The sequence below is a fragment of the Athene cunicularia genome, assembly GCF_003259725.1.
Source record: "Athene cunicularia isolate RWA chromosome 1 unlocalized genomic scaffold, athCun1 chr1_part2, whole genome shotgun sequence".
Classification (NCBI taxonomy): Eukaryota; Metazoa; Chordata; class Aves; order Strigiformes; family Strigidae; genus Athene; species Athene cunicularia.
Window position 1 is genome coordinate 61,397,535 of NW_020799092.1, and position 19,900 is coordinate 61,417,434.

General features: G+C 39.4%; 1 protein-coding gene across 1 annotated transcript in view; it reads left to right on the top strand.

The window, feature by feature from the left end:
• The window catches only part of IL17REL (interleukin 17 receptor E like), a 55,590-nt gene extending 43,399 nt beyond the window's left edge, over positions 1-12,191 (top strand). The window contains exons 11-18 of the mRNA XM_026841063.1: positions 339-502; positions 2,884-2,931; positions 3,574-3,631; positions 3,970-4,115; positions 6,723-6,782; positions 7,827-7,884; positions 10,272-10,326; positions 11,309-12,191. Coding sequence (XP_026696864.1) covers positions 339-502; positions 2,884-2,931; positions 3,574-3,631; positions 3,970-4,115; positions 6,723-6,782; positions 7,827-7,884; positions 10,272-10,326; positions 11,309-11,336 — 617 coding nt within the window. The 3' untranslated portion in view covers positions 11,337-12,191. The remainder of the gene's footprint in view (positions 1-338; positions 503-2,883; positions 2,932-3,573; positions 3,632-3,969; positions 4,116-6,722; positions 6,783-7,826; positions 7,885-10,271; positions 10,327-11,308) is intronic.
• Positions 12,192-19,900: the final 7,709 nt, after the last annotated feature.

Below are 19,900 nucleotides of genomic sequence, written 5' to 3' on the forward strand. Positions count from 1 at the left end.
GTGATTGATGGGCACAGAATTCATTTCCAGGAGCTTGTGCAGCCTACTTAAGAGCCTAGGCATCATTCCCTGGTGATCCCTATCTTTCACTGTAATGGGAGACTGGTAAGACTAAGCTCTCAGGTTGAGTACTTCTGGTAAATGCCACTATTTTGGTGTGATGAATTCAAGTTTTACACTGTTGCAGTGCGAAAAACTGCATTTCTGACTGGTGAAAATGACAAGGAAATGGAAAAGCAATGCTTTTGGTTTGAAGCACATGTATCAGTACAAGATTTGTGAACAACTCTGATTAATTTTTAGACATCTTGAATAACATTTCCACTCTTTGTGCACAGATACGAAGGAGCTATGGGATAATATTGTTTATAGCCCAGCGACACAAACCTTAGCTTGGGAGCCAGCCTGTCCTGTGTTTGTCATGGTTAACCTATGCAGGTTAATGAAGTCTAACGACCACTGTGAAGATATACAAAACTCTTCCAAAAATTCTCCTGAGAAAGTAAGAGCTATGCAGATTTATTCAAACCGTGAGAAGGCCATGACCAAAAACATAATGTGAAGAGCTAGACTTTGGAATTAGAACAGTTGCAAATTCCTTTCTTCTTCTCTGATACTTAAAATTATTCATAATCACAGTCTGTTCTTGTACACTAACCACATGATTTATTCAGAGCTCATTGACTCACTATTAAGAAATAAAAAGTGGAGATGACTGTGAAGCTGGTAATGTTTGCTAAATTCTTTGGGGTAAATAGGGTCTGTTTTTCATTTATAGTAAAGGTATGATTCATCTGCCCTGACTTTGCTGTCTAAAAGATAAGTGTTCAAGTCTATGCTATTGATGTCAGATTCCCTTTAAAGTGAAACAGACATGTTGAGAGGACAGCTCTTCTCATCTGAAGACAGGCATATAAGAAAGGTTGGAGGGATTTCTCTCTGAAGGTACCTCTTTCTTTTCAATGACTATCACAAGAGTCTATTGTGATTACATCAGATTTGGATATTTAACATTTAGACACCTAAAATGTAAGTGAGATGAAGCAAAATCTCTTTAAAACTTACTGGAGACATAATGGTACTTTGCAGGGCACAATTGCTTTGTACTCTGTTAAGGTCTCTCTGAAGTGCCTTCCTCAACCTGGTCCAGTGTCTTGAAATTGTGCGTGTTGAGATATTGGGTTCCTTACTTCTTCTAGCACTTATGCTCTGAAGTTGAAATGGGTTTACATTGCATGTGTCTTGAACTACTTAATACTTCAATTTGAAGTCTCATGATGCTGAATGCACTGGATTTATGAGGTTGGTTAGAATACCAGCTTTCATCTGAAAAGTAGGTTTCAGGCTTTCCTGATTGTGGAGAGAAGCCAGTAAACTTGAGATAACAACTGAAAAGCCAAATAAAATAAAATAAAAATTCTTAATTTTTGAAACTTTGAGTATTAGTCTGATGACATGGTTCGGAGTGGGGTGGTGACTCAAGGCTGTTGAATTTTTTTTTGATTAGGAACTCTTGTCCAAGCATTCAGTGATTGTTCAGATTCATCACTTTAAGGGTTTCGACAAAGCTTTGATCTTGCAAACCCAAATATATTTAATTTTATACATGTGAGTGGTCCCTGTGGGATTCATCATTGGCTGACAACAAGCACAACTCATTGCTTGCAGGAAAGAAAAAGAAATTTAAAAAAAGAAAAAAGAAACCCACAAACACACCCCACCCCCCAATAAAACCCCACAAACCACCCCAAACAACAAAAGAACAACAGAAAAAGAAAGAAGCCTAAAATGAGGTTTGGCTGGTCATATCTATTACCCAGAATGCAATCCAAGATTAGGTTATTACAGATGATGAATGTTTTCCTGTGTTTATAATTTTCACGGACATGATGAATTTCCCCCTTTTTCTAATTAATCCTAAATGAAATGAAAGGAATGAATTTGATCTATTTTTTGTACTGTAACCCTGAAGAACACCTCTACAGTGTGCTGGAGACTGCTGCCTCGTATAGTGCCAGCTCCCCCAGTGAATCCACACATGCTGCACACTCTAATACCATGGATATATACTGACTTAGGCCCAGAAGCTACATAACCCTTCTATCAAATTTGGGTGAGGCTTTCTCTGTTGATGGCAATGCTGTCTCCATATCTGAACGGTTTCTTACAGAACTATCTTTTGTGACCATATTGTAGACATACACAAGGATATCCATTATGTTAGTCTTAAAAAAAGTTACAGGAATGGTCATGATGCCATATGTTGTGTGTAGGGTCCATTGTGCTCAGTCAATTGAGCAATGGTGTTTGTTTAAATAAGATCACCTACATAGGTACTAATTGTTTATATGAGACAAGGCTTTTTATGGTGAAGCCCTTGGCAGGTGAACAGCAGCTAAATCGAGAAAGCAATATTTTGTAGGTTACTTCAGCAGATGTTTTAAATTCAGTCTACATTTAAGTTTTTTCTGGAACAGGGATATGGAAAATTGAAACATTTCTGAACTGAAGGTGGAACAACACTTTTGGGTGTACGTTTGAAAGTTCTGCTGAGTCGCTGATGAATGGTAAATAAGGGACGGACTTAGATGTCTGTGTAATCAGAATTTTGCACGAGTCACCACAGAATCAATTCAGTAACTCTAGTTGGTCAGACTGACTATAAACATGCTACATGTTACAGATAAAATGAAGCAAATTATTCAGTAGTCCAAAGTAGCGGTTGTTTCTATTCTTAATATTTTATGTGATTAACTTCCCGGGATGTTTATGAAGTAAACAAACGGGTTCTTTTCGCAGTAATCAAACAGTGATAACTATAGGTAACTGACTTTGCGAAGCTAGTTAATGAAACTAGCTAATGCTGAGTGCTTTCTTTTCAAGCAGATTAAATATTCTCGTGTGGACACTCACCCAAGACTTTGCATGAAGGTAAAGGGATTTCTTTGCAAAACACCTGCTAACTGTCCTCTTTCTGTCAGCTCTAAAAGAATGAGGTTCTAATGTTCTTTAGGATCGATAATTTGTTTCATAGCTCTGATTAATTGGAAGCAAGAATTAAGGAAATACGAAAGAATAGATTAAAAGCAGGTTCTTCTGAAGTGCAGCAGCATGTCAGATTGTGCCCTCTGTTTCTCTGCTTAAGCAAAGCAGAAGAAAAGTGTTTTAGGTGAACTCAAACTCTGAAGCATGCACCAAACTTACATATAAAGTTTTCCATAATAAATATTTGGTAATAAAAATGATCAATACACTACATTTACAGGAGTACCTTTTATTATTCTAGAAGAGAAAAGAATGACACATAAGCTTAATATAGGCATATTATTGTTTTCTTTTACATTACTTTTAAGTCAGTGGAACTACAGGTTTTAGTAAAATAAGCAGGTGCATAAATACCTGGAGAATTGGGGGACCTAATGTAAATCAAGGGTTGAAAGATACAATAGACCAGGAAAGATGTGAATTCATCTTCTGCAACTTTCTGAAATCCACTGATCATCTCTAGTTGAATCTGTAGCCACAGATTGAAATTGAAAAATCAGTTTTCCTAACAGATTTCTCTGCTTTCAGTTTACAACCAAGCAAGGCTCTTGGGTTAAATGTCCATTTGCTCATGGGGAATTTCCAGGTAAATATATTTTTTTAATTACATATTACTAAATTGTGAAAAATATTTAAATCAATCACTATATATGAACCTTCTTCAGTAAGCAAGTGAGATATGTTCACATCAGTGTAGCTTCCAAATTATGGCAAAGAGATTTGTCAGCTTGCTACTTCTATGTATCCCCAGCAGATCAAGTGTTTATCAGTATAAAAAGTAACTAGTGGGGATCAAAATAATTACTCGCATATTATTTGACTGCACTTAACTAATTAAAAAGGCATTTATTTTAAATATTACAATTTAGAATGTAATATATGGTCCTTGTGCATCTAAAAGTAAGTCTTTTCCCCTAATATCAGCTTGGAAAATGAGAACTGCTGCAGTTGCAGAACAAATACAAGTTTTCTTCACATCCCAAACCAAGGCACAGTTCTCAGTGCTTGTGTGTAACAGGACGCAGCTGGCCTCATGTGAATCTGTTGGGATGCACCATTCAGTCTCTGTGGTTTGTATATGTTATTTCTTAAACATTGTAAGACTTTTAAATCTATCTGACTGCATTCATTTATTATTCCATTTATCACTGCAGCTTGAAAGCATTAATAAACCCATGCACATACATATTGGAACACATACTGGAACATTTTTAAAGCATGTAGTTCTAATTCTGATCCAACACTGAAGCAAGAAATAAATAAGGATCCTGAAGTCAAAGAATCACATCACAGGAAGTGGCTGTTGAGTGAGACCTTGACGTGCTTTAAACATCATCTCTGTGGTGTAGTATTTCTATTATGTACATGACAAATGTTAGTATTAGTATTTCATATATGGGTCACTGATACAACTGACCTGGCAAATTTCACATCATGAAATGTAAGACTTGAGGCATAAATCCATGATGATGAGCCATGCTAAATCTCACAGCTGCCAAAACAAAGTCAACACAGAAAAAAGGGTAAGTCTTCAGCCAAATTAGTTTTTTGGGCTGTCTGACTGTGACTACACAACTGCTTCTTCCACCAAAGTGGGGGATAGAGGGGAAAAAGATTATGGGAGGGTGAGATTTCTGTTTCAGGCAGAAGCTGGTCAGGAAATGGGAGTTTCATCCCTCACTTGCAACTAAGCCTGTATCTCACACACTTTCAGTGCAGCACTGTGGCTTGCCCTTGCCCTTCAACCTTCCCAACCAGAGTTGCCTTGTTGGCCTGACCTGTGATCTACTGAGAGGTACATCTGGAAAGCAGGGTCAAAGAGAAGAGGAGTGGCCATAGTATTATTTTTCAAATAGGAGAATATTAGCAGGATAGGTTCTAGGAGCTCCTAGGACCACCCTGCTGAAAGGCATCCTGCTGGTTCAGCAGCCAGCTCCTCACCAGTCTTATGTCCACCCTTAAATGTGTGCTCCTGCTGCCTGCTCCACTGATGAGGTATATCAGATGTCATATGATGGATTTTGAGAAAGTTGAGAAATACATATGTTGTGATTTCTACTGTTATTCCTGACTGTGCCCACTGACTTCATGCTGCTGTAGGGGGATGTGCTTCAGAAGACACAAGCATGCTGTAGCTCCTACCCCTGTCCTCTTTCTAAGATATATTCCAGCTGTACTTCCTTTGCCACTGTATTCACATGAATGCTGCATCTGTGACTTTTTCAAGTACCTCTGATGCTTTCAGTGGGAAGGGTGCATATACCAGGGGGTAGCTGACAAGGAGGCAGTTATGAATAACTTCTTAAACTCAGAGGGGTGGACACTGAAAGCTGAATTGATTTTCTAATTAATCATTTCAAGTCTTTATTACATCTCTGCTGCTGAATGTAACAGAGAAGCTGTTAAAAGCAGTTTCCCAACTCAGCTGTGCTGCTGAAGCTAAGCACATGCTAAGTGGAACATGATAACTGCTTCTGCAGGAGATCCCAGAGCTGAATAATCATGGGGAAAGGCTGGGAAAAAACAGCTGTCCTGATCAACACAGACCACAGAGGGCATTGGTGGCTCTATCAAGAGATTGTCTTAATGGGGAAAGATGTCTGGGGAAATGCTGTATTATTGGCAAAGATGGAGATTTGCATGGTAGAAGAGTTGTCAAACACTATATTCAGTGAACATTTACAGTGGCACTTCGCTTCAACTGGCCTATTTCACATGAAATCTGTGGAGTTATGGCTTTCTGGTTTTAAAGGTTCCCTGTGTGAATTACTGAGTGAGAAGGGTAATGGTGAAGCACCAATAAATCACAGCTAGGTATTGAAATGTGTGTTTCATGAAGGGCACTGATGCATTTAAAAATGCTTTTTTCTTCCTTCTGGTACAAAGCTGTTATGTCCTCTGGTACCGTGACAGAATGGGAGCCCACATAAAAATGGAGCCCACAAAGCCCCACATACAGTTCCTGTCTCAACACCATGAGCAATATACACGAAATTTTCATCAAGACGTAGCTCTATGTTTCTTGAAACCAGTGTTCTTTATTTACCTAGTAATCCCTGTTCAGCTGTGCTCAAAAAGGAACATATTCACCTAATTTGCCTGAAATTATTTTAGGAGTTTGCCACACTAAAGAGAGCAGTGTAGGATTCATAGCTATTAGTGGAGTAACTAACAATATTTTGAGGACAAACATAAACAATCAAACGTTAAATGTCAGAACAGTCATTTAGGACAATTTTACCCTAAGGCTGAACTTGTTCTCAGCATACAATGTGATGGGGAATCCAGAACTATAAAGAAAGGATCATTCCTTGAACTCATGTACACCAGGGAAAGGAAGTGAAGATGCTCATTGGCTAACGTGGTGTGAGCAGCCATGGTGGAGAGGGTGTCCTGCCTTATGATGCTTCATCAAATGCAGAAACATTTTCCCTCTTCCCGTGCTGCCCAAATTGTGCTTGGCAAAGCTACACCAGCTGCTTATGGTCATCGAGATCTGGGGATATCTCTGAAAATAAATAACCTTCCATAATGAATATGTACTTTACTAATTTTCTGACACAATAGAATATGTAGCATTATTGACAAACAAACCAAAGAACTGGAGAGACACAACACATTTTCATTGTTCGAGGGTATGGAAAATAATAGTTTTCAATTTGTTTTCTCTTCATTAGGGAGATTCTGTATCAATCACTATGTCACGGGAAATGTGTGGGTCAACAATTTGCATTCAGGTATGTGTCTTGATTTTGCCAGGTACTCTGTACAAGATAAACAAATCATTAGGAAAAAAAAAGAAAACCACCAGGCACTCTCACTGCTTTCTCCTCCCAGCCAAATCTGATTACTGTGCAAATGGAGTTGGCAAAGAGCATTAATGAGAGATGGCATAATTCTGCCACCATCTCTCATTGAGATGACATTAATTACCAGAGAAGTTGCTCTCCATGATCCTGCTCCTTTGTCAGTGGCAGATAAAGGGATATCATCAGGAAATTGTTAATCCTGACTTTATATGTTCCTTTGTAATAAAACGTTCCAAGGTATCAAAAGATCCAAGTAAATCATAGATGAATTTTTCAAAAATTGACATTAGCTGGAAAAGGTTAGACATATAGCTAACAGTACAGTAAGTGCATTGTATGCTAGACTTAGCACTTCCGAAAGCAGAGCTGAGCAAATTATTTCTGACATTTTTTGCACACTATTTCCATAACTGAACTTTATTTAAAGACAAAATTAATAGAAAATGGCCATGAAGCTGATTGATAGGTTTATTCCTCTCTGGAGTTAACGATCTCAGCAGACACCAGGACAAGAGAGACTGACAGCCAGAGCTGTGAGACTTCAGTAGCTGCCCAGGAAGGCCCTTATAAGCTTCACTTTCTGCTGCTAGGAAGAAAGGGTCAAGATGGAAGTGAGATTGGCAAGAGCCTTCTGGGTAGTAAGAGTTGTTCTTTCCCTAGTGAAAAATCAGATTTAGTGGTAAAACTGATGCTTTCTTGCATAAATAATTTATTCTGTAAATAAGACATCTGTCAGAATACAGTTCTACAGCCCTCCTCAAAAAAAAATCTGACTCATTTTATCATTTAGAAACCTAAAAGTGATTGCAACTCACTAAATAGACCAGCAGTCTCCATATGCGTTTATTTAAAAACAGAATAAAAAGTGCAGTCACTTGAGTAAAATAATAAAGAAAGCTCATTTTGTCAACACAAGTGTTTAGTAACAGTTCTGCTGAAAGGGGAATAAGACTCAATTTTTTCTTTTAAAAGGGTTGGAGGACTGATGTAGATTATTCAGTTCCACTGCAGATCTGTGATATTCACTGTGGTAAGTATGAATGATAACAAAGTAAGAATTAGGTCTTGATTGTATAGAAGAGAGCACCTCACCTGAAGTGTGTCTTCATTGGGAAACAGGTGGGATTCACCTGACTGAACGTGGGTCTGCATGTGAGCTAGATATATTCAGCTTCCTTTATAGACAATGGACTTGTATACCTTGACTGGCTTTTAATTAGCCACTGCAAGGGCAACTTGTGTGGCTGTCTGTTTTCTCTGCTTCCTGGGTGAGTTTTCCACCCTGTGCCGGGTTTTGCATGCCACACCTGTATTTACCTTGCTGTTGGTACATGAGGTAACTAGTTAAAAACAATCATTGGCAAGTAGGCACACAGTGCTACTGTTAATTCCCAACCTCTACAAATGGGACAGTAGTGCTTCCTTCCACTGCAGAAGTACGGTGAGAATATTATTATGAGTTGAGGCACACTTAGATACACTCATGGAGTCAGAATATTATGAAATCTTCAAGCCTTGAAAGGAAGGCGTTGTAGAAGTTAGTGAGTTCAGAGTGAACTAAGGCTGTAGGGTTTACAGCGAAGAGCACAGGAGTAGACTGACTAGTTTAGAACTAAAAAGTCTAAAAGGAGTCAAGCTGAGAGAAAGATCAATCTAAGCATTGCCAAAACCACCTTTCCAAACTCACCCAAAGAAAGTACCTGCCCTCCCAGGTCATTGTAAACAGTGATTTCTATGACAGATTTTCTCTGGTCAGTTAAGTCTGTCCGTTAACTATAGCTTCAGATTTGGAAGCCTCATACTAAAGGAGGGGGCTTGAATCTGTAGTCTAAATGTTCTCTGTGCAAGCACTTGCGTAATTCTAGTTCAGGTTTCTTCTCCACTTAAAAACTCATAACAAGCCCACTCAAGGTGAATCAATTAAAAATCAGAGCATTGTGATTCATGTAGTCTGGATGCGTTTTCCTTTCATACTTTGCTTTTAACAAATGTGAAAGCTATGATGAAAGTGTGTAAAATAATGAAAGGCTCCAGAGCTGGCAGTCTGGGGATTCCCCTCTACTTTATAGTAGGAGAGAATCGTTATATATATAGTAGGAGAGCATGTTAAATGGAAATAATGGAACACCAAAAACTGACTAAAGAAATTTTTGGGCACAGTATTTGATTTAAATGTGGGACTTTTTGATCAAGAATTTGTGGAGATTCAGAAAAGAATATAAGAAACTGTGTGCATATCAAGAATATAAGAACTGTAATGCATGATCACTGTGTTTATTGTATAGAGGATATTAACCTCATGCTTCATGGATTCTGCCATACTTTATATTTTTGGGATAATGTGATCCACATTAGCAGGTGGGTAATTCCATCTATGTCAGCTGACCAAGAGGGGCTTCCCAAGACCTCACTATGAGGCAGATGGTACAAGTCAGTGTCAGAGATGGGAAACTGAACTAGGTGGGTCCAACTCATTGCTGTAATTCCTGTGTTCTTATTGACTTGTCAAGAGCCATCAACTGCTTGTCACATGTAACATTTTTAATGTAATAGTAATAGCATTACTACTAAGGATTTTTGTGTTCTTAAATGCTTATTTTCTACAGCAAACATATTTTGTCAAGCACTAGCTTTTTAAAATCAGGAAATGATGGAAGTTTCTTAAAGACAATGTCACCAAGAGTGATAATTCTTACACTGGGATGCTATTGTGTTTGAACCTAAGATGTTAAGAAAGTCCACATAAAGGTGAAGGGAATATTCAACCCAAGATTTTTCCATAATTTGTGACAATTTGGATTGCACAAAATGTCAAAAATGAGATTTATAATTCTTATAATGGCATAGTGAAAATATTTATTGCATACATCTTTCTAAAATAGATATTTACATTGTTAAGTATCACTGTTAAAGATACCGAGCAGCATCAGTGTGTCCAAAAGAGCCGTGTTATTAACATGTATTTTGTTACTCAAAACCAAGATGCAAGTGATGACAGTATCTATTATAAAAACCCCCAGTGTAGCTAACCATCATGAAGACTACACTCTTTCCAGCCACAAGAGGAGTTTTCTGGCATACAGAATACCTTATATTGCAATGCATTGCTTTTTTCTATCCGTAGCTGTGCTTGGAATTAGAATGGCTTAGCCTTATTTGCTAACTTTTTTTTTTTTTTTTTTTTTGCATTTAATAGCATTGACTTAGAGGCAAAATCTTGTGTTCTTTTTAAATTTTATTTTTCTTTTGGGCAGTTTTCTGGATTTTGTTTAACGTAGCTAAATATTTTGAGACATTATTATAAAGAAACCTAACTATTCTGAATGAATCAATAATCCAAATCAGTTAATGTGAGAACAAATGAGTGAATCATAATGAAAACAAAATGGCAACCTACATTTGAACTTGTTTCTGCAGGTTTTTGTGATCAGACATACAGTGATAGAAATCCAGAAAAGGCCATGACACACAGGTATCTATCCAATGTAGTTTAAAACATCTTTGAGAGTTGATGGTGGTGTTAAACCTGAAAACATATCATTTGCCTCTCTAAAGGACAAAAGCAATGTCTAAGCGAATTTTGTACTAGCCAGCAGGAATATCAGGTTCCTATCTCTCCCCTTTTCTTGTCCCCACTGAAGACATCTCTTGCTTGTGTGCTCTCCCTCCTCTTTCTCTCTCTATTGCACCACAGTGCAGTCTGGCATCAGAGGTAGCTGCCTTGCTGCCACGGAGAAAGGACAAAGGGAGACAAGTAACCAGTGGAAGCAAGAAGTTTGTAAAGTAGCAAGGCAACCTTAAAGAGCCCTGGAACAATCTCAGATTTGCTGAGCATGACATTCACATTATTTTCACTTGCCTCCTGCTTTTTCCCTGACATTTGCAGGCAGATCAGTCCCCTCTGTGCTCTCACTCATTAGATGTGACTGCTCAGCTGTTCCAGTGCTTCTTTTCATTCTCACAGCCATTTGCAAAACACCTATTCCTAAATTGTAATCAAATCAGTAATTAATGCAGCCCGTGGATGTATAATTTGGTAGAGCCAGAGCTCTTAAAAATGCTCTTCCTTTAAGGATACCCTTTCAGAGGCATTCGAGAATAGCAGGAGCAACTTAGAACTCCGGAGAGAATAGAGATGCTCTGAAAAGCCCTTGTTCAAAGATGGGAAAAACACGCAGCTTTGTAGAAGTTATGCAAGTCATGTGGTTGAAAAGGGGCTACCATTTTGCTTTGAGGCAGTCTTTTCCCTTCTCAGAAGATACCATTACAGAATAAAGTATCTTGGTTTTGTCACTTGTTCATATGAATGCTGTGTGGACTGTGACAGTCAAGTCCACAAACTGTAGACAGATGGTTACATTTGTTATTTAACTCCAACTGTATATGAATGCAATGAACTCTCACACTTCAGAGCAAAGCAGCCAATCTTCTTTCCTCTTTTGTTTTTCCTCTAGAATGAAGAGTGTGCATTCCTTGCACTGAATTTAAGAACACATTTTCAAGGTTCTTAGTATCTTTTCACCATCAAGCTGCATTTTGGTTTAACTTGCAAATCTTGTCTAACTGGTCATCTCTCATGTTAGTAGTTTCTGCTAAATAATGAGATTGTTCACATGAATGAAGAATTTAGCAAGCTAAACCTAACATATCCAAAAGAAGATGTATTATTGTGCCTCATTTCCCAATATTTCAAAACAAAAAATGTCTTAGATCATTTAATCAGGTTCACATTTTCTGTCTAAATTAATATTTTATATAAAATATGTTATAAATTAGTACCTTCATAGTACCTTCTGTACCTATAGAACAAGTATTTCAGATTTTCTTATTTGTAACCTTCATTTTTAAACCAGAAGCAAAACATTTTGAGAAATGAAGAATGACGATTTCTTATCTTTGTTACATTAATGTTCTTTGTAATGTCCTTTGTTTTCTGTTGCCATTCTGATGATCTCACCAAGGTGGACCATACTCTTTAAATATGTCTAACAACTGCTTTCTGTGTTTGCATTTGTATTTGACTTGGACATAACTTTCTTATTTTTCTGAGAAGGTACATGTCTTTGGTTTGATAGCTATTTAAAACTGTTATGTGGAAATCCAGTCTAGAAGGAAATAGTTTAGTGGAAGGATTTTAAGGTTTTTTTCTACTCTATCAGTATTTATACTCCATTGTTGAGGGTATTACACACTGTACTGATTATCAAACATTTGGCCTTTATTTCACTGAATACTCCTGTCAAACATCCTTACTTCCTGTTGTGTAACAAGGAAATAAAGTCAACTAAAAGATGATTAATAGCAAATCCTGAAACCATGTGGAATTGCTCATGGAGAGTGGGGAATGAGGGTCTGGAAGTTGATCAATAAAAAAAAAAATTCCATCTGAATGTGTTTTTTTGTTTCAAGACATTAAAAGACCAATTTATAGGAGACAAATATGGTGTAAGAGACGTATCTGTTGTTTTGAAACATGAGGGTTTTGAGGTGCCCTGAAGAGGACAAATTCTTCTTGACTCCTTTGATAGCAAGGCTTCATTGCATAGACTACACATATGTTAGATATATTCTTATTCCAAGGAGTGCTACAGCTCCAAAAGCAGAGACAGCAAGACAGCTTTGCTGAAGCATTTAGTTACTTGCTTTGGCTGTGAAATAGAAGCACTGATCTATTCGGACATCTGCTTTTCCTTTAATACCCTCCAGACTGCAGCCAGAAACATGGCATTCAGCCATTCAACCGAGAGATCATTATAACACTACTCTCTTGACTTTCCTCCAGTAGAAAAGTCTTTTCTGTTGGAAAGGTTGATTTGTACAGTGTGCTTTTTATTGCAGCAAAATCTTAAGATCAGCTGTTTGAATATGTCCTTAGACTGACAATGAATTAAAATTTTACAGGTGTGACAGGATCTGAAAACCTCAGTGTAGCTAAGACAAAACACAGTCTTCAATGAGAAGTTCATAGGAGGTCCTGAAGCAACAATAGCTGTGCTGACGCTCTATGCTTTCAATGATAAAGTCCTGTTTCAGCTGCACAGACACTAAATTTCTTGCAGTATATCTTCTCTTGTTGGCTGCAGTGATGGAAATAGCAAAGACGATGTGACCAGACATGGTCCTGATCACTTTGGTGCTGCTTTACAGTAAAGCTTGAATGGTGAACATAGCAGGCATGTCACTTAAATTAACTGTTTGAAAGTAAAGTGTTCATTCAAAGGTAGTAGTCTAGGCTCCCATGATGGCCACTGCAGACAGATAGGTACTTCCCAAGCACACTTCATTCTGCCTGGATACTTGTTTTAGAGGGAGCCTAGACAACTTAGCCTAAATGTTTACCACTGAGTCATTCCTGTTTATGGCAATATTTGCAAATAATAGTATCTCCATACTTTGGTTCAGGTCTGCCTCTTTGTGTTTGTGTAGTGAGAAAATTGCTGGTAGCTTTTCTGATTGACTCCCAAGCTGATCTATGAGTCCTGATTCTAATACACTTCAGGTAAATATTGTCTTTTCTGATTACAAATTCCTGCTCCACCCGAGACTAGCTCTTCCCACCCTCTCAAGTAGTGACTTGGATCATCCTATACATGTAACACACTGGACAGTGTTCCACTCAGGTGCTGCCTTTTCTAGAGAAATTAGAGTTTTACATTACTAAGCTACCAGATAATATTGTTCTTGTGATGTTACAGCTGCAAAAATAAAGTGTTTTGTTTGTTTGTTCTTTTTTACATGACATTTTAAAGGCTGGTAGTTCAATCCTGAAAGAACATACGAGAATCCCAGCTCTAAAAGTATTCATTTTACTCTGCTGACCACTGAAATATTTTATTTTCTCACTGAAACTATGGAATAGTTTTGCAGTATTGACCAATGCACAAGTAAATGTGCTGTAATAGTCAAATGCAAAAATCCCCTTTGTGATTGCCTATAGACTTGGCTAATTCTGCGGAGCCTCCATTCTTTTGTTGAAGGAAATTCCCTTCTTGCTTATTGTGGGCTCAGTCCAATCACCCTATTTTTGAGACAACCGGCAGTTATTTTGTTTTCATGTCATCTGTACATTCTTACTATTATCACAGAGCATCAAATGTCCCAGTTCTTCTGATATTAGCATATATCAGAAGATCATCGAGGTATAGCAAAAATACTGATAGATGCTTTGCAGTAATCTCTTCAGAAGACTTTCAGTTGTGTCTAGTGCATTACACAAACCTGAAACTAACATTTAAAGTTACCACATAAGTTAAAGTCATTCTCCTCCACTTATTTAGGGATTTATTTGCACTTGCCACACCCACACTGGGTCTGGTGTGGGAAACCAGACTGATGCTGCAGCAGGATTTTGGCTGTCTTTATTTGCAGTAGTGGATACATTTCCTTGATAGCAAGTTATAGCTGTGTGGTATGCTTGAATTGCCACACCCTAATGAGTAGCTGTGTATTCACTAAGCTGTAATAATAGCCACAGCAGATCTAGTCCAATGCTCCGCAGTATGTGTCCCCGACCCATCTCTTTTCTGGACTTCTGATAACCTACTTCAGAGAAATAAATGGGAAAAGAAATAATGACTACTTTTGTAGGGTTTACTGCTGATTTAACTTCCTGAACTACAAAGTCACGCATGTGTGAGCCAGCAGAAGGGAAGCAACCCAGCTATAGAGGCTGCAGTGCTGCTCCTGTTAGTTCCTTAGGCAGCAGATTGACTGAACTGTAATGTAACACTGCAAGCTGATCGTGTACCTGTGCCGACCAAACAGAAGAAAATTTATTTTCTTCAATTTACTGTGAAAAGTTGCAATGAACGAATTCCCTTTACTCACATTGTGTAACAGCTGGCCTTAAAAAATGGTGACTTTCTCTTATATCTCATATTCCCTCTAGATTTTTTTATTGTGCATAAAAATATCTTTCTGTGATTAACAAAACAATTTTTCTCTCTTATCCAGAAAGCCCTTTAGTGCAAACATGTAACGCTGCTGTGTTTAGTGCAGTACTGGAACAAGTTCATTAGCAACAGTGGGAACTAGTACCCCCATCCCTCTTCTGGTTTTCTACCGCTCCAAGCCATTGTCAGTATCACTGGATCACATTTTGCAGGAATAGGCACTTTTATCAGGTACTAAGTGCCACTTTTAAAAAACTTTAATTAAATGCTTATTGGATGAGGGAAAGGCTGTGGATGTTGTTTACCTTGACTTTAGCAAGGCCTTTGACATCATTTCCACAGCATTGTCCTGGCGAAACAGGCTGCTCGTGGCTTGGATGGGCACACACTTTGATGGGTAAAAAACTGTCTGGACGACCAGGCCCAAAGATTTGTGGTGAACGGAGTTAAATCTGGTTCGTGGCCGGTCACAAGTGGTGTCCCCCAGGGCTCGGTTTTGGGGCCACTCCTGTTTAACATCTTTATTGATGATCTAGACGAGGGGATCGAGTGCACCCTCAGTCAGTTTGGAGCTGACACCCAGTTGGGTGGGAGTGTTGATCTGCTCGAGGGTAGGGAGGCTCTGCAGAGAGACCTGGACAGGCTGGAGCCATGGGCTGAGGCCAACTGGGGGAGTTTCCATAAGGCCAAATGCCGGGGGCTGCCCTTGGGCCACAACAACCCCGAACAGCACTACAGGACTGGGGAGGAGTGGCTGGAGAGCTGCCAGTCAGAGAGGGACCTGGGGGTGTGATTGACAGCCGGCTGACCAGGAGCCAGCAGTGTGCCCAGGTGGCCAAGAAGGCCAATGGCATCCTGGCTTGTGTCAGCCATAGCGTGGCCAGCAGGGACAGGGAAGGGATCTGACCCCTGGACTCGGCACTGGTGAGGCCGCCCCTCTATTCCTGTGTTCAGTTTTGGGCCCCTCACTACAAAAAGGACATTGAATGACTCGAGCGTGTCCAGAGAAGGGCAACAGAGCTGGTGCAGGGTCTGGAGCACAGGTCGTACGGGGAGCGGCTGAGGGAACTGGGGGTGTTTAGTCTGGAGAAGAGGAGGCTGAGGGGAGACCTCATCACCCTCTACAGCTCCCTGAAAGGAGGGTGCAGAGAGCTGGGGATGAGCCTCTTTAGCCAAGTAAGAAGTGATAGGACAAGAAGGAATGGCCTCAAGTTGCACCAGGGAAGGTTTAGACTAGATGTCAGGAAGTATTCCTTTACAGAACGGGTTGTTAGGTGTTGGAATGGGCTGCCCAGGGAGGTGGTGGAGTCCCCATCGTTGGAGGTGTTCAAGAGTAGGGTCTACATAGTGCTGAGGGATCTGGTGTAGTTGGGAACTGTCAGTGTTAGGTTAATGGTTGGACTGGATGATCTTCAAGGTCTTTTCCAACCCAGACGATTCTGTGATTCTGTGATTCTGTGAATGAGCAAGGGGCAGTTCCTCTACCAGATTCATAAGAACTCTAGAAATTCTGATTTCTGATTCTGATTCTGTCAATACAGATCTCATCTGCTCTCCATCTTACATTACATTACAAGGACTAAAGGTCTCTTTAGTATACAGCTGATACAATAATACTGAAAAACAGATAATTTCTCTAGACTGCATCTTTCAACAGGTTGAATTTGTAAGATATATTTCCTGCCACTGACTGCCTCCTGACTAATGAAATCTAAACCATGCTCTTTTAAAGCTGTGCAAGTTCCTATGTAACTTCTAAAGGTATAATTTTCAAAATCAGCTTGGGATGGGATCATGTTCCACATTGCTGTCTCCATACAAGTACTGTAGGATTTTGGACCTTTTCATACTGTGTCCTGTATGAACAAAAACCTCTTACACTATTCTCATGTATTTTACAACTTCTAGTACATGCTCATTGGCTAAATACCCGCTGCAGAGGTTTCCAAGCTTTTCTCTTGTAGCATGTATGCATTCTGAAGCTGGGTTTTTGCTTGGCCAACAGCTTTTGCATGAGAGGTTCTCTAATGGGATGTATCTGGAAGAAGAAAGGATGGAAGGTAAAAGGAGGCCCAGAGATAGGATGACTAGATAAAAGATGGGAAGAATGTACCTTGAACAATCTATGGGCACAGGTAGGGAGAAGCACTCAGCAGTAAACAGTGTGTGTGAAGTCTACAGAAGGAAGGCTTCGCAAAGGGTGAAGGGTGAAGTGGACATGCAGAAGTGGAGGCAGGGATGACTGGAAGGTGGGGTAGGGGAGATGGACTAGAGGGGACAAAGATGGTAAAGCAGGACAGGGAAGGGGGAGGTGAAGCCAGCCAGTGCAGGTGTGATTCACATTCTTGGTTTAGATCTACTCCTCACTCAGAACCTCCAGGTGAAATGGGAATGTGAGTGGAGAGGAACCAGGCATGCACTGCTCTGCATCCAGTGCATACATTTGCCCTACCTAGTTGCTTCTCACCTTCATCACTGTCCTATGCTATCTTGTCCCCTCCTTCATGGAGCACAATGTCATGGTGAGTGGGAGGCAAACAGACCTAGAACTTCCTTGTATGACAAGGACTCCTCTTCAGTGTGTCTATGGGCTCCTTACCTATAGGACTTCACAGTTTTTCAAGTCATCTTATGCCTCAGCATAAGTGAAGATCATGAGTTAGAAGAGGTGTGGAAACAGCCAGCTATTTTTTTTTCTTCTTCAATAAGTTCTAACAGTGGGGAGAGAAAGCAAAGGTGTGATTATGAGTGGAGAAACACTGAGTTACACAATAGCCATATAGCTTTAATAGTCTTTTCATGACCATTTTCCCCTTTAAAAGCACTGGAACTCGACAGAGCTGTTTTTTTTTGTTTTTTTTTTTTTTAATTTTTTAAAAAAATTTTTATTTTTCATTACTGTCAGTTTTCCTTTATTTTTAGAAGAACTTTCACTTTCTTTAGTTACTTAATATTATAATGAATCTCTTCCTCTATTGCAGTGTTGGACTTCTGTGTCACTCAGCTTCCTCTCCAGTGGCTCTTCCTCTTTTGCTCTCTATTCACATTCTTTGTGAAATCCAGAATGTGTTCCTACATCTACAGTTTCTACTCATTGATTTTTTTTTTATCTGCGAGATCTTGGCCAACTCACTGCCTTCGGATTCGGCTGTTGCCAGCTCATCCTGGAAGACATTTTTCTCTGTATGTCTGCAGATACCAATACATAATAACACATAAATGTTCTGCTTGTTCCACTGATGTGTTCTTTTATCTACCCAGTTCCTTACTGGTACCCTACCCAGGTTATGCTGATGAGCCTTACAACCATGAGTGTCTGAATTTCTCAGAATATTTCTAGACCACGCAAGCTTCTCTTTGTGCTCTAAAATGGCTGTGTATCTGAGTCGTGGAAGTCACTTAAGTGTATTTGTGTGGGAGTATGCCTAAACTAATAATATATACTGAAAGGCAGGATAGATAATTTTGACCACAGCACTAATGTAGTTTCCAGATCAACTATAACTTGATCTGGCCAAGTCAGAGCACAGACAGCAATCTGGTATCTGTCTTCACTTTGCTATATAAACAAAACTTCAGCCTTTTTTTTTTTTCTGGTTATATGTTCTGTAGTCTTATCTGAGCTGTGTTTTCCAGATTCACTTTTCTGTCTTGGCTTGTTTAAGGTATGAGACTGAGCTGAGCCAAATGAGCTACCTCATTTGGGGTTCCTTCCATCAGAGACTGTGAGGTTTTTTTGTGATTCAAGCTGAGGTATCTTCCTATGTTCCTTTAAGTTTCTGTGAGTTAGTGATGGGCAGAAAGCTGTCATAAATACCTAGCCTGACTCAAATCCTTTGGCCTGTTTTCAGGCAGCTGACTTCTGTGGTGTTTTGTGACCCTCAAGTGTCTTTCTAGGGGCACATTTCTAGCACTTTAAGGGTGTATTACAGATCACCTTTATTTGTAAGCTCCAAGGTGATCAGACTTCATCTGCTTCTACTGGCAGAAAAATATTCACCAAACAGATAGTTGATGCTGCCCAGCTCACCAGACATCATCCCCACTTTCAAAATAAGTGCCACAACAGGGCTTCTCAGTCTGTCAGTAAAAACTGCAGTCAAATCCAACCAACATTTTTCTTCTGCTTGATTTTGTCCTTCAACTCTTGCTGCAAAACCTTCAGATGCCATCTTATTGCATTGTTTTTTAATTTTGTTTGTTAATTTTTATTCCTGGGAGCTCTTCCATTGCAGTTCCATCTGGCCTCCACATGAAAATGAACTCATAAGTTCTTGAATTGGTTACCTTGGAAGGGGATTTAGGCCTCTGTGGCAAGCCTAAAGTCCAACAAATGCCAAGGGCAAAACAAGAACCTATGCCTTCACAGCTGAAGTATGTGTTAGTTCCTCCCTGATGAGCAGTCTTCTGACTTCTGTGAGCACAACTCTTGATGTTCAGAGTGAAAGCTTTGTTCCTCTGCCTCTAGTCCATAAATGGCTCTGGAGATCTGTTCTTGCATGAATGAAATTATTAAGTTTATCTCTTTCTCTCTTGTCCTATTTTTCCTTCTGTCCCATGAGGTGGAATGCCTCCAAGGAGGCAGCCCTTTCAATCACAGCCAGCTGGAAATAACTTAAAGGAATATTTTGGAGAGACAAACACCAACAGGATGCTGAGGTAAATGTGTTCCAGTTGCTGCAAAGTTATCAGGCACATAAAAGTGATACAGGGACAACTTTCAGGAAACTGGGTCTGAAGAGTCATTGTGAAATGACCCCAGTCTTTGGGGAATATAAAACTCTGATATTTTGTTATTTTCTTTGTCTAAGAAATATTTTGTAGTCCCTAGGGTGAAACTTTATTGTTCCAGTTTACTTCAGGGTTCTGATCGTCCATATTACATACATATTAGTTTACTCCAGGGCTTTCATTTGCAGCAAACTAACTTTTCACATCTGAGACAAAGCATGGGCACAGCTTAAGCTCCAGGGTATTTTCCCTCCCTTTGGGGGGTGTGGATACAGGCAGTCTGCTCTTGAAAGAGCCCTAGAACAGTATATATACAACCTAGTCTGCACAAACTGATATTGCAGACTAAGATCTACTCCACAGAAAAGATCACAAAGATAATGTAAATGTACTTGTGAGGGCTGTTTATCACTTGTCATTATC